General features: G+C 52.2%; 1 protein-coding gene and 2 long non-coding RNA genes across 4 annotated transcripts in view; 2 read left to right on the forward strand and 1 right to left on the reverse strand.

Annotated features, from left to right (window-relative positions):
- Positions 1-453: 453 nt before the first annotated feature.
- LOC109028625 (uncharacterized) lies at positions 454-5,266 on the reverse strand. Its single transcript, XR_008669060.2, has 2 exons — positions 3,054-5,266; positions 454-1,041 (listed from the first exon to the last, which is right to left on the reverse strand). It is a non-coding gene; the product is annotated as an uncharacterized lncRNA (long non-coding RNA).
- ADIRF (adipogenesis regulatory factor) lies at positions 460-4,752 on the forward strand. Its single transcript, XM_055353222.2, has 3 exons — positions 460-2,617; positions 4,213-4,275; positions 4,491-4,752. The coding sequence occupies exons 1-3, from the start codon at positions 2,557-2,559 to the stop codon at positions 4,595-4,597; spliced, it is 231 nt and encodes a 76-aa protein (XP_055209197.1). The 5' UTR covers positions 460-2,556; the 3' UTR covers positions 4,598-4,752.
- The window catches only part of LOC109024846 (arf-GAP with GTPase, ANK repeat and PH domain-containing protein 5), a 58,974-nt gene continuing 49,756 nt past the window's right edge, over positions 5,166-14,383 (forward strand). The window contains exon 1 of one of the 2 annotated variants that reach the window (XR_008669056.2): positions 5,166-5,287. This is a non-coding gene — a long non-coding RNA (arf-GAP with GTPase, ANK repeat and PH domain-containing protein 5). Of the gene's footprint in view, positions 5,288-5,493; positions 7,272-14,383 lie in introns of those variants that run through there. The other variant, XR_008669057.2, reaches the window with a different exon arrangement.

The following is a 14,383-nucleotide window of genomic DNA, read 5'->3' on the forward strand; positions in this document are numbered from 1 at the left end:
GTTATTTAAAACATGAATTATTTCTAGAATTTTCTTTTTTTTTTTTTTTTTTTGAGACGGAGTCTCACTCTGTCATCCAGGCTGGAGTGGTGGTGCGATCTCTGCTCACTGCAACCTCTGCCTCCCAGGTTCAAGTGATTCTCCTGCCTCAGCCTCCCAAGTAGCAGGGACTACAGGCGTGCACCACCACGCCCAGCTAATTTTGGTACTTTTAGTACAGACAGGGTTTCACCATGTTGGCCAGGCTGGTCTCGAACTCCTGACCTCAAGCTATCCACCTACCTCGGCCTCCCAAAGTGCTGGGATTACAGGCAGGAGCCATCACGACCAGCTATTTCTGGAATTTTCCATTTAACATTTTGGACCTTACCAATTGCGGTGCAGGGGCCAAGGGAAAACTTCCCCTTTACCCTCTGAAGGTTCACTGAAAAGTCAGCTCATAAAAGCAGAATAGAAATGGAATACACATTCATTAGCATGCAAGGGGAAATCAGAGTGACTGCCCCACCACGAAATGGGGTACAGATGAGCAATGGGGAAGTGTGGGTAATTTCAGGGGGCTAGTAAATGATTTTCAGGGGAATTCAGTGGGCTTGAAGAACATACAGTGGCCTGGGACAAAGTCTGTTGGGCTCCCAGAGCAGACAACGGTTTGCAAAATCTGTCCAGGTGTGTGAGCAGGCTTCAGTCTTTCTTCCTGTGACAGGAGTTCAGTCAGAGAAAACTCCAGGAAGGGACCAGTGGTCATTGTTTTCTTCTTTGGTGGGTCCAGACTTAAGGCAGATGAGGAACTTCAGAGAACAACTTCACTGTATGCTTTGGAAGAGACAAAGGGTTGGGGGGCCTGTGGGAGTCTGGTCGGAGAGACCTTAAGGCTTCTTCAGTTCAGAATGTCACACCACTATATTTCGGGGTATTGGTTTCTGAGCCCCAACAATGGGTAACTGAAACTGCAGAAAGCGAAATCACAAATTAGCTGGGCGTGGTGGCTCATGCCTGTAATCTCAGCTACTCAGGAGGCTGAGGCAGAACTGCTTGAACCTGGAAGGCAGAGGTTGCAGTGAGCCAAGATCCCGCCATTGCACTCCAGCCTGGGCAACAAGAGCAAAACTCTGTCTCCAAAAACAAAAAAAGGAAAAAAAAAAAGTGACACCACAGCAAACTGGGGCGGGGGTGGGGGGAACGGTAATGCGGTAATGCGCTCCCTCCTCCTGCCTCTCCTTGTCTGAGAAGCCCTGGTGCCCTGCACGCTCTCACAAGGTGACCCCGCAGCACCAGAAGCAGGGTATGTGCCAGCAGACCAAGCCTGTGTGGCAGGGGCTTCCCAGCGCTCCAGAATAGGGGAGACACCAGCAGAGGTGCAAGAAACAGCCCCGGACAGGAAGCGGTAGAGAGACCCAGAAAGGCAGGGTGGGTGTGCACTGGCCTCCAGGTCCTGAAGGCCGACTCTGCAGTGGGAGTATACCCAGCTGGGTGGGGCCTGACCTACACCCCTTGTGTGCCAGGGGAATGTATCTTGCAAGCTGTTTTGCTGCACCCAGGGATGACCTTCTCCACTCAGGCCCAGGTCCCTAAGTCCCCTCCTAACAGCCACAAGTCGTACTCTCTAGCGCCTTGCCTGCCCCATCTCAGGAAAAGTGACCTGAGAGGCCCAAGCTTATTCCTGCCCTCCCTGAGCCATGCTCCCTGCCCAACTTCCTAAGGCTTCGGTGACGGACGGCAATCTCCTTGCCTGGGCTGCACAGGCACACTGCCCTCTCCCCCTTGGGGTTGCATGGTCTGCAAGTGCACACACCTATATCTCGCCCTCTCAGGGGAAGGATTTACCAGGCCCTCTCTGTCTGCATCCACTGGGTCTCTGGCTACAGGCAGAGAGCCAGTCAGCAGTGCCCCTGCAGCTGTTTGGGGCTGGGGGCTCCGATGATGCCAGAGCCCTAGGGTTTACAGGCACCTAGGCAGATTCGAGGATCCAAGTCCCTGCCACATGCGTTTGGGTGAGACCGACCTCACTGCCTCAGTTTCCTCCTATACACTGATGCTATTAACAAAAATACCCACTTCAGGAGGTAGTTGTAAAGATTATACAAGAGACTACAGAGCGTTAGGCAGCACCTGGCACAAGACAAATGCTCAGTAAAAGACCGCTGCTGTCATTAATGTCAACACCAGCCCTGAGCTCCTGCCCTGGAGCTGACCCAGCGCTCACGCCCAGGATCAGAAAGGGAGGGCTGGGGCTGATGAGCTGGGAGGTGGTGTGCGCCCTTCTCCTGCCTCCAGCTCCTCTCTGGACCCCTGTCCTAGCACCTCTTCGGTCCCTGGTTCGGTCTGCCCCTTTCCCACCGCGGCCCGTCTTAGGCCAGGATGTGCTCCCTGCCCTGCGGACTCTGGAGCAGGGCCCGGCCACTCCCCGGAACCGCCCCGCGCCCTCTCCCCTACACGGGGCAGGCCAGCCCTGGGGCGCCTTAAAAACCCGAGCTGGCGCTTGGCATCGCCACTCTGGGCAGGATCCAACGTCGCTCCAGCTGCTCTTGACGACTCCACAGATACGCCGAAGCCATGGCAAGCAAGGGCTTGCAGGACCTGAAGCAACAGGTGGAGGGGACCGCCCAGGAAGCCGGTGAGGATAGCGCGCGACCTAGGGCTCAGGCAGGGGCACCTGCGTGGATGCGCAGGCAGAAGCAGCGGGTCGGCGCGGTCCGCAAGTTCCTGGACCGGCAGCTTGGCTCGGAAGGCTCGGTCCTCCACTGAGACGCAGGGGGCAGGCAGAACGCCCACCCCGGCGAGTAGAGAGATGGTGCCCGCAGGGAGGCAGCGGAACAGAGGCTCCGGAGGAGCCGGAGCTGCGCTGCGGGCACTGCGGGAGCCCCTCCGAGGAGGCCATGCCGGCGCTGGGCGGCCCGCCCAGGCCCTCGGGAGAGGGTGAAGGTCCAGGACCGGGACCGGGCGCGGCCCGCCACCACTTAAACCCGCGCGCGCCACCAGAGGCTGCCCCAGACCTCAAAGGGCTTTGTTTCCATCCCACCCCCATCGCCGAAAAGTAATCGTCGCCTTACCTTTAAGTCCCCACCTGGCAAAGAAGGTCCTTAGTTCCTCCACCTCCAGCTCTCTCCTCCTTATTCTGGAGGTGACCCAGCTGCGGTGGGGGCATGGGAGATATCAGGAGACCACTGGGTTGGTTCTTCCTGCACCTAGCCCAGGCTTCGTTAGGACTCCAGCTCCCTGTCAGTCCTGCCCATATCCCAGTCAGGAGACAATATCCAAACCAACCCCTTCCTTCACCAGTGCTCCAGGGGAGGCCCACAGTTCTTCCCTTGAGACTGAAATGCTACCAAGGAAGCCTCCGTGTCAGGTCCCTTCCTTCTGGGCTTCACTTTTCCATCTGAGAGCTGGGTGCAAAGGATGGGCTGCTTTCTGATGGGTTAATCGAGACGAGGTTCCCAGGGGCCTCTCAGCACACTTGCCTGACTAACGCTTTCCGGAGGATGGCGTCTGGGTAAGGCAGGCCCTTTCCTGTTCAGCAGCAGGGATGAGTTACAGCTCTGCAGGCGGGAGCCACCTGTCAGCCCCCCCGGGGCTGGTGACTCCATTCCCAGCAGGCTGAAACTCTGGTCCAGAGGAGATAGTCCGGCCTTGGAAGTTTTGCCTCCTTCCTTCATTTGTCTCCTAATGTCTTAAGCTGCCTGTCCACAGAGGCACTGGCTTTGCTTGTGTGCCCTCTGGGGCAGGCCACAGGAGGGAGAAGGCAGTAAGGACCTGGCAAAACTGCAAGCCCCAGGGCTAAGTGCATGAAAGGTGGGAATTCAGGCATCTGGGCCAGGCTTCTAGGGGAGAAGCTGTAAAAGGGGGCAAGGGTCTTCTGCGCCATCACCAGCATTAGCCAACAGTCCAGATGCTAGCTGCAGCCTGGCCCCTGCCCTGCCTTTCTTCCTCTGTCCAACATTTTCTCAGCAGCCCTGGAGATGGAAAGGGAAGCTCCTCCCCCACAGAGGAGGAGCTCAGAGTTAGAAATAAACAAAAACATCCCAGAGGCATGGAAAGGTCTCCTGCCCCTCGGGCTGGGGGGCCCTGGGCCAGGGACTTTATCTCCATGGCATCCATCCCTTGGACCTGTACCACCGAATACTCTGGAGGACACAGAGGCATGGAAATGGTGGGGCACCTGCAGTCGGTGGTGCCTCAACAGGGGCTAAAAGCCACATCTCTCTGTTCCAGTGTCAGCGGCCGGAGCGGCAGCTCAGCAAGTGGTGGACCAGGCCACAGAGGCGGGGCAGAAAGGTCTGGTGAGGCTGGAGGGAGGCGGGCAACCCCAGCACACCTCCCACTCCCCCGCCCCATCCCGGCTGGGGCCCAGGCACATCCTCTCCTCTGCAGAGCCCTGTGTCCACAATGCCCCAAGCAGGTCCCCCGGGAGACCCAGGCCAGGCTAAGCCTACGTGCACTGTGGTTCCCGGGGCCCTGCCTGACCTGCCCTCTCTCCCGCCCTTCCCCAGCCATGGACCAGCTGGCCAAGACCACCCAGGAAACCATCGACAAGACTGCTAACCAGGCCTCTGACACCTTCTCTGGGATCGGGAAAAAATTCGGCCTCCTGAAATGACAGCAGGGAGACTTGGGTCGGCCTCCTGAAATGACAGCAGGGAGACTTGGGTGACCCCCCTTCCAGGCGCCATCTAGCAGAGCCTGGCCCTGATCTCCGGGCAGCCACCACCTCCTCGGTCTGCCCCCTCATTAAAATTCACGTTCCCACCCTGTGTCCACTTCATGATTCCTCGCAAGCTGGGCCCAGTCCTCTCATCCCAAGAGCAGAGCCACCGTAGCCGGAGTCCTAGCCTCCCAAATTCGGAAATCCAATCCAACGGTCTCAGGAATGTTTTGCATCCCGCCACGCGCCTCCCTAAGCTCCCAGATCGGAGGCTCAGCCCCCATCTCGGTTAGTGCCCCTCTCCTGCCCGACTTTAGAGCCAGCCCCTGCCCCTCATTCCCTGCCCCAGGATCCCGGCCCCTCCTGGGAGCTGGGCTGGACTCGGTCCTCAGATCCTCGGAAGGCTCAGCTCTGGGCGGGGCAAGGGACCCTGCAAGTGGGGGGGGGGGGGGGGGTGCCTCGGGAACTTCTCTCCGCCAGCTGCGACTGGAGGCTGGGAACAGGGGAGACGACGCAGGGCCACGGCCCCTCAGGACTTCAGGCGGCCGGAGGTTGTGGGGGCGAAGCGGAGTCGGGAGCCGGGCTTCCGGCCCTCACTACCCCGTCTCGGCCCGCGGGTTGCCTGCGTGCCCGCCCCACCCAGCGGTGAGTCATGGGGCAGGGCCCGCGGGACGCTTTGTTGAGTGGGGCGCTGCCGCCCGGCGGGGTCCCGCCCCGCCACTCCCCGGGGAGGGGCTTCGGGGCACGGGGCCGTGCACGTGAGAACGAAGCACGGTTGGGGGGGGCATGCACGTGCGCGCTCGCGTGCGGGAGACCCCTCCCTTCCACACCACTTCCTTTCGGGACAAACCGGTAACCTCCGGCCCTGGAAGGTTTTGTCTAGCGGGTTCCGGATGGACTGGTGTTCCCAGCACCCCCCCCCCCCGGCACGTGTCCACGTGTGTGGCCCCGGTACGGTGTATGCCTTGCCAGTAGGTGACTCAACGTGGCACTGGTTGAGCGCGGGATGAGGCCTGGCCCTGGCGCGGGGCGTGGGCTGCTGCGGCCCTTTCCTCCCCGCGCCCCTCACGCCCCAGCGGGCCCCTAGCGGTTCCTGTCCACCCGCTCCATGTCTTTACCCCGGTACTACTTCCACCTGCAATCGCCTCCTTCTGCGCGCCAGTGGCCTCTGCGTTTCTGTTGAAAGGTACCGACTACGCGGTGCTTCCCAGTTCTGAGGCGATTTAGTCAGCGGACTCAAGGCGCGCTCCCTGCCTTCCCCGGCCTCCCAGCAGGGGACGAAGTCCCCAACCTGGCTGCCAGTCCAGATGTTGCAGTACAGGTCTGCCTAGGAGGCCGTTCCCTTCTCCAGTCTGAGATCTCCCTCGCGGGGCACGTGTCTACCACCCTTAACCCAGGGCTGCCCTGGTTCCACGATCGGTTACATGTTGCTGACTGTCCCCAAAAGGTTTCTTTGTAAAATGTGGGAAAGTCCTTGAAGAGACACCCGGAGCAGTGTCAGGGGCGCTTCCAGGAGCCCCCGCCTCCAGGAGCAGGTCCTAGGGTCTGGAGAGCCGGCCTCAGGGCCACTCCAGGAGGCTGGTGGGGCTGGACTGGCAGAGCCCAGCATTCTTCTGGTGTGCATCATTCCCCTATGAGTCAGGGATGAATCCCAAGGGACTTTTCACTTGTTCTCCTTGTGAGTGATCGCCTTAAGCGCGACCCAGGTGCGGCCAAGGAGAGAGGTCAGGCCTGAGGCCAGGAGTCTTCTAGAAAAGGCTTTTCTTGTCTTGAAGGCGGGGCATGGTGGCTCAGCCTGTAATCCCAGCACTTTGGGAGGCTGAGGCGGGAGAATGACTTGAGCCCGGGAGGTCGAGGACCGCTGCACTCAGTCTGGGCAACAGAGTGAGACCCTGTCTCAGAAAAAAAAAAAAAAAAAAGCCGCCCTTCATCTTCCTCTGGACATCTTGTGGCTGGAAAGGAACCCTAGAACCAGCCACTTGCAACCACAGGAGGAACAAGTCTAAGGAAAAGCCCACCTGCTGATGAGGGCAGAGCCTCCCAGACCTCCAGCCTGTTCCCACAACACCCCCTCCCTTCCACCTCAGCCACCTTGACCTTCCCATCATGCTCCTGCTGCCTCGGTGTCTTCACACCTGCCGCATTTTCTGCCTGGCATACTCTCCATAAATCACCCTTGCCTATTGCTCTTCCAAACGTCAGGTCTCAGCGGCCTTGGGTGTGCCGACACACACACACACCCACACACACACAATGCATCAGGCCCCTGGTGACACATTCTCACACCCCCTGTACCTCCTTTTTAGAGTTACAATGAGCCTTCATGTGTGCTGCTCCATAGTGGTGGTTCATGGGGCTGTAACCAGTCCCTTTTTAGTGCATGCTCTGTGTCTTCCGCGGTGCTCAGGCAGCACTGGCTAAATGATTGCATGGAGGACCATCCTTTTGTTCTCCTGATGGATGACAGTGAGTTCTCATTTTCAGGTTTACCATGGAACCATCTCTGCAATGCAGCCCCTTCCACATTGCCCCAGCCCCATGGAGCTGGTGCTCCCGTGGCGCTGTGCAATTGCCTGTTCCTGTGTGCCTCTGCTCCCCTGACACTAGGAGCCCTGGAGGGCAGGGCCAGGTGGGACTTGCCTTTTGAACCATGTCTGGGACACAGAGGACACAGAGCCAGTGTCTCTGTAATAGGTCCCTTGCCTGATGGCAGGGCAAGTCCATACACCCGAAACACCGGGTTGCAGCAGAAGAAAGAGGTTTAATCGCAGGGCTGCCAGACAAGATGGGAGAAAACCTCAAATCTCTCTCCGAGAAGTTTGGGGTTAGGGTTCTTAAGAGTTTTAGAGCAGGCCAAAGTGTGGAGATTGTTGATTTGTTGAAGAGTGCAGAGTGAAGTCATGGGGCCAGGGAGATGAAAAAACTGTATTCTCATGCTGATTATGTTCTTCTGGGCTGTTCAAACTGGTTGGGGTCACTTGTTTCACTGGAATTTGGAATCTGAAAAACATTTTAGGCTGGATGCGGTGGCTCATTCCTGTTTTCCCAGTACTCTGAAGGCCAAGGTGGGCGGATCATCTGACGTTAGGAGTTCGAGACCAGCCTGGCCACATAGTGAAACCCTGTCTGTACTAAAAATACAAAAATTAGTCGGGTTTGGTGGCGTGCGCCTGTAATCCCAGTTACTTGGGAGGCTGAGGCAGGAGAATTGCTTGAACCTGGGAGGTGGAGGTTGCTGAGCCAAGATGGTGCCGCTGCACTCCAGCCTGGGCGACAGAGTGAGACTCTGTCTCGGAAAAAAAAAAACTGAAAAAACAAACGAAGAAAACATTTTAAGCAATTCCTAAACAAAAGCCTATGATTCTAACATCAGAAAGCCGAACTGTGGGAACAGTGGGGATGCAGATGGTCAGTATACAGTGCCACGGGAAGTTCTATAGAAGGAATTTAGTCAAAGCACAGCCTCATTAATTCTTAATTATAACTGTTAATGCTTAATTATAACTGTTAATGCTTAATTATAACTATATTTCTGTGTAGAATGCTTGTTAACCCTGTGAGGACAGCTTCACCAGAGGAGCCCTTGGGAGCTTATACTGCCCAGGCCTGTCTCCACCAGGTTCATGGAGCAAGTACAGCCCAGACTGGCTGAGGAGGAAGGACTGTGGCCACACTACACCTACTGGGTGTCAGTCAACCCTCCAGAGATCAATTCTTCCATTAGCAGTGCCACAAATAATTCCTAATTCTCCAAATTCCAGTTCCCCATCTAGCCAAACACACAGTCACTAACATTACATTGTGGTTCCACTTACAAATGACTGCATTTTCAGGTGGAGGTGTTCCCTTAAACCATTTTCTCTGGATGGCGTTCCTTCCTCCCTCTTCTTCTTCATCCCCATTTTCAGTCCATAGGATGAGCTTCTTTGTATGTAATCTCCCAAACGTCTACCACTGGAGTTCTCAGCTTTGACCCCCATCAGACTACGCATGAGGCAGGGTGCAGAGTCTTCCACTTTCACCTCCTCTCCCCTTCTCTCCCTCCGCCGCCTTTTTAAAAAATGTTACTTGTCCCATTTCTACATTGTGAAAACACGTAGAGTTGCATTCCATTCCTCAGCCCTGAACCACACCTTTGTTTTTGTCTTGGATCTGCAATTGAAGATATTAAAAGCTGTTTGCCATTCCTTCTGCTGAATATTTTCTGCTATCTCTTGGTTGGTTAGAATTAGTCCTGCAGTTTTCTCTCTCTCTTTTTTTTTTTTTTTTTTTTGAGACAGAGTATCACTCCTGTTACCCAGGCAGGAGTGCAGTGGCGCAGTGTCCGCTCACTGCAACCTCCACTTCCCGGGTTCAAGCAGTTCTTCTGCCTCAGCTTCCGGAATAGCTGGGATTACAGGTGCCTGCCACCACGCCTGGCTAATTTTTGTATTTTTAGTAGAGATGGGGTTTCACCATGTTGGCCAAGCTGGTCTCAAATGCCTGATCTTAGGTGATCCGTCAGCCTTGGCCTCCCAAAGTGCTGGAAGTACAGGTGTGAGCCACCGCACCCAGCCCAGAGTCTTCTCAAGAATGAAATAGTTAAAGATGATAAATGTTTACAGAGATAAGACATCTGATATCTGAGTTAATAATTTCTATAGCTGGGTAATGGGGTCCATGAGGGTTCATTTTATATATATATATATATATATATATATTTTTTTTTTTTTTTTTTTTTTTGAGACAGAGTCTTCCTCTGTTGCCCAGGCTGGAGTGCACTGGCACGATGTCGGCTCACTGCAGCCTCCGTCTCCTGGGTTCAGGCAATTCTCCTGTCTCAGCCTCCTGTCTCAGCTCATGCCTGTAGCTGGGATTGCAGGCATGTGCCACCATGCCTGGCTAATTTTTGTATTTTTAGTACAGACAGGGTTTCACCATGTTGGCCAGACTGGTCTCGAACTCCTGACCTCAGGTGATCCTCCCACCTCAGCCTCCTGAAGTGCTGGGATTACAGTCGGGAGCCACTGTGCCCGGCCCATTATATTCTGTTTTTGTGTATGACATTTTCTATTTTTAAAACGGTAAAAAAGTTAAAATAAAAATTTTATAAAAAGAAGGGCTTATGTGAACAGTATTCTGATTTTTAAATGTTTGGTTGGTATTGTTAGTCTGTAGCCTTTAGACTTTATCCCTGGCTGGGTTTGAGGTTTGTGGCTCCCTCTTCAGCTTCAGTGTCTTCTAGGTGTGGCTGCAACTGCCTTCTGGCACAGAAGGTTGAGCAGGCCCTACATGTCTGATGCACACTGAAATTTCTTTTTTTTATTTTTAATTTTAATTTATTATTTATTTTGAGATGGGGGTCTCACTATGTTGCCCAGGCTGGTCTCAAACTCTTGGCCTCAAGCAGTCCTCCCACCTTGGCCTAACAAAGGGCTGGGATTACAGGTGTGAGCCACTGCACCAGCTCCCTACTGGAATTTTTTTTTGTAGAGACAGGGAGGGTCTGGCTCTGTCACCCAGACTGGAGTGCAGTGGCCTGATCATGGCTCCCTGCAGCCTCAAACTCCTGGCCTCAAGCAATCCTCCTACCTCAGCCTCCCAAGTAGCTGGGATTACAGGTGTGTGCCACCATGCTCAGCTAATTAAAACAAAATTTTTTTTGTAGAGGTGGAGTCTCACTATGTTGTCCAGGCTGATGTCAAACTCCTGGGCTCAAGTGATCCTCCCACCTCAGCCTCCCCACAGCACTGGGATTACGGGTGTGAGCCACTGTGTCCAGACTCTTGCAGGAATTTCTAATAAGCAACATGATATTTCTGGCTTGTTTTCTTTCTTTAAGTTTAAAGTACAATAATTTTTCTAGAGTTTGTCTCAATGATTATGGTTCTGGTTCACTGTTGCCTGGTGTGCAGTTTGCCCTTTGAATACTAATTCAAGGCTGGGCGTGGTAGCTCAGGCCTGTAATCCCAGCACTTTGGGAGGCTGAGGTGGGAGGATAGCTTGAGCTCAGGAGTTTTAGATCAGACTGGGTGACAGTGATACCCCATCTCTACAAAAAATAGGAAAAGTATCCAGGTGTGGTGGTGCACGCCTGTAGTCCTAGCTACTTAAGAAAGCTGAAGTGGGAGGATCCCTTGAGCCCAGGAGTTGAAGGCTGCAGTGAGCCATGATTGCGCTACTGCACTCCAGCCTGAGTGGCAGAGTGAGATCCTATCTCAAAAAAAAAAAAAAGTATATATGTATGTGTGTGTGTGTGTGTGTATGTATATGTGTGTGTGTGTATATATATGTGTGTGTATATATATGTGTGTGTGTATATATATATATATGTGTGTGTGTATATGTACCTGTGTATGTGTGGTGTATGTATACATATACATATATACCCAGAAGACAGATTGTTGGATCATAAGTTAGCTCTGTATTTAATTTTTTGAGGAATCCCCGTAGTGTTTTTCTTTCTTTCTTTCCTTCTTTCTTTTTTTAGACCGGGTCTCGCACTGTTGCCCAGGCTGGAGTGCAATGGCACGATCTCAGCTCACTGCAACCTCTGCCTCCTGGGTTCATGCAATTCTCCTGCCTCAGCCTCCCGAGTAACTGGGATGACAGGCACACACCACCACACCTGGCTAATTTTTTTTTTTTTTTTTTTTTAGTAGAGATGGGGTTTCACTATGTTGGCCAGACTGGTCTTGAACTCCTGACCTCGTGATCTGCCTGTCTCGGCCTCCCGAAGTGCTGAGATTACAGATGTGAGCCACCACGCCTGGCCTTCCATCGTGTTTTTCATAATGGCTATATCAATTTGCATTCCCACTAATAGTGTACAAGGGTTCCCTTTTCTCCACATTCTCATCAACACTTGTTATCTTTTGTCTTTTTTTTTTTTTTTTAGAGATGAGGTCTCCCTGTGTTGCCCAGGCAGGAGTGCAGTGGCAGTTCACAGGTGTGAACATAGCACACTATGGCCTCGAACTCCTGGGCTCAAGTGATCCTCCTGCCTCAACCTCTGGAGTAGCTAGGACTATAGGCATGCACCACTGTGCCCAGCTCCTGCATAATTGTATTTTAAAATATTTGCTCCGTTCCATTGCTCAGCTTTCTTTGGGAATTCCAAGTGTGAGTATGAAGTTCTTTTCTTCCTACTTTCCATATCTACTGTTGTCTCCCAAATACTGTGTATCTTTTTCATTCCTTTTTTTCTTTACTTTTTCCATTTCTGTTCTATAGGCATCAACGGTGGTATCTACCTTCTTGTGCTTCTTATCTGCCATGGTTTGTTTAGTCTTTTTTCTTCTATTCATTTCTGAGATATATTTCTCTTCTGCCTGCTCTTGCTGTCTGGCCATCTCCTCTCAGAGTTCTGGCAACTGCTTTTCAGTCTTCCTTCATAACAGCTGTTGTTTATTAAGTGTCTTCTTTTCTTCCTGAAATTCATGTTGGAATGTTGACTATTCTTTTTCCATATTTAAAAAGAGTATGTTTTTACTCTTAACTAGAAAAAAGGGAAGGGCAGAAGTATATATCTATGGTATGCTGTCCTTTCTGTAAGAAAGAGAGGATGGGCCGGGCACAGCGGCTTATGCCTGTAATCCCAGCACTTTCGGAGGCCGAGGCGGGCAGATCACGAAGTCAGGAGTTGGAGACCAGCCTGGTCAACATGGTGAAACTCCATCTCTACTAAAAATACAAAAATTAGCCGGGCGTGATGGCACACGCCTGTTGTCCCAGCTACTCGGGAGGCTGAGGCAGGAGAATCGCTTGAACCCAGGAGGCGGAGGTTGCAGTGAGCTGAGACCGTGCCACTGCACTCCAGCCTGGGTGACAGAGTGAGAATCCATCTCCAAAGAAAAAAAAAAAAAAGAAAGGATTAAAGAAAATACAATGTCTCTGTTTATTTGTAGAAAGTGCAGGAAGGCCAGTCACAGTGGCTAATGCCTGTAATCCTAGCACTTGCTGAGGTGGGCGGGTCACTTGAGGCCAGGAGTTTCAGACCAGCCTGGCCAACATAACAAAATACTGTCTCTACTAAAAATACAAAAATAAGCCAAGTGTGGTGGCACATGCCTATAATCCCAGCTACTCAGGAGGCTGAGGCATGAGAATCGCTTGAACCCAGGAGGGAGAGGTTGCAGTGAGTCAAGATTGTGTCACTGCACTGCAGCCTAGGTGACAGAGCAAGACTCTGCCTTAAAAAAAAAAAAAAGTGCAAGAAGGATAAACTAGGAAATAAAGGGATTGGGGGATTGGTTACCTATAGGGGCAGGTGGCAAAGGGGTGGAAAGAGGGAGCGAATGGGAACAGGCTAACAGTGATAAGAAAAGAGTGACACTTCTCTGAATATATCTTTTTTTGTGGTTCTCAGAACCATAGTAATGTTCATATACTCAAAATATAGACAAAGCAATTAAAACCAACCAGAATATAGGGGAGGGAAGTACCCAAAATGGAATACAAACACTAAAAAGTGAACCTAACTCTACTACAAATGAAAATAACCACACTCAAAAGAAAAAATCCAAGTAACCTTGAAAATCAGTATGTTGACTGGATTCTGTAGGGTTAAATGCAGCAAACACTCTCCATACATTCTGTAATCTAGTCAGTAAATGTATCCTTTCTCATAGGATTGTGAGTAAGCAATTCTGAGACAACTTTATATAGTAGAATTGAATGCATAAGTAAGTGTATCATAAATAATAAGAAATGGGTTTGTCACTACTGGAGAAAGAAATTAAAATAAAAAACAGGGAACCCTCTTCCAGCACCCCATGTGGTGTTGTATTGGAATCTGAGGTATCAATATAAACTCAGGATTTTTAATTTTTGTACTAATAAATGCAGAAATATAGCTGGGCACAGTGACTCATGCCTATAATCCCAGCATTTTGGGAAGCCTGAAGTGGGCGGATCACTTGAGCTCAAGAATTGAAGACCAGCTTGGGCAATATGGTGAAACCCCATCTCCACAGGAGTGGAGGAAAAACCAGGCAGAGGGACCCCCAGGACATTGAGGGGCTCTGGCTGCTGTATGGGACACGCTTCTGGAAACTTGCCCCTAATAGGGCATCAAAGCCAGGCAGGCAGGGGCTCCTCTGTCAGAGGTTGGAAGCCAGGACTGCATCTTCCCATCTTACTTTTGGGATGCAGGTCAGCTGTTTTCCCTCAGGTGAGAGTCAGGTTCCAATTTTTTTGTTTGTTTGTTTAGTTTTTGAGACAGAGTCTTGCTCTGTCACCTAGGCTAGAGTGCAATGGCGCTATCTTGGCTTAGTGCAACCTCTGCCTCCCGGGTTCAAGCAATTCTCCTGCCTCAGTCTCCTGGGTAGCTGGGATTACAGGCGCACACCACCATGCCAGGCTAATTTTTGTATTTTTAGTAGAGATGGGATTTCACCATGTTGGTCAGGCTGGGAGGTTCCAATTTTATAAGATGAGAAGAAGGGCTGAGGTCATGCCCATTGTGCCACTTTGCTGAGTCCAGAGCTATGATGAAGTGAAGAAGAAGGCACAGGGCAGGACAAAGAAGGGGGCTCAGCGACCCTGGAGTTTTCCTTGGCAGAAGTCAACTTGCCCCACCCCTGAGAAAACTCTGACCTTCTCAGCTGCCAGGGAGGAACACAGGGACTGGGGAGGAGGGGACAGGGAGGGGAACAGTCTGCTGCTCTGTGCCCTGGGAGAGAAGTCTGATGACGGCAGTAACTCAGGAAGGGTTAAGAATATTCCTAAAATAGCCAAGCCACAGTCTAAGCCAGTCCATGA

Source organism: Gorilla gorilla, chromosome 8 (genome assembly GCF_029281585.2).
Source record: "Gorilla gorilla gorilla isolate KB3781 chromosome 8, NHGRI_mGorGor1-v2.1_pri, whole genome shotgun sequence".
NCBI lineage: Eukaryota > Metazoa > Chordata > Mammalia > Primates > Hominidae > Gorilla > Gorilla gorilla.

What these genes read in the sequence shown, in the direction of transcription:
- ADIRF (XM_055353222.2), top strand. Translation starts at nt 2,557, where the DNA reads ATGGCAAGCAAGGGCTTGCAGGACCTGAAGCAACAGGTGGAGGGGACC. An exon ending in GGGGACCGCCCAGGAAGCCG is followed by an intron (nt 2,618 to 4,212) that starts GTGAGGATAGCG and finishes TCTCTGTTCCAG; the next exon opens with TGTCAGCGGCCGGAGCGGCA. An exon ending in CACAGAGGCGGGGCAGAAAG is followed by an intron (nt 4,276 to 4,490) that starts GTCTGGTGAGGC and finishes GCCCTTCCCCAG; the next exon opens with CCATGGACCAGCTGGCCAAG.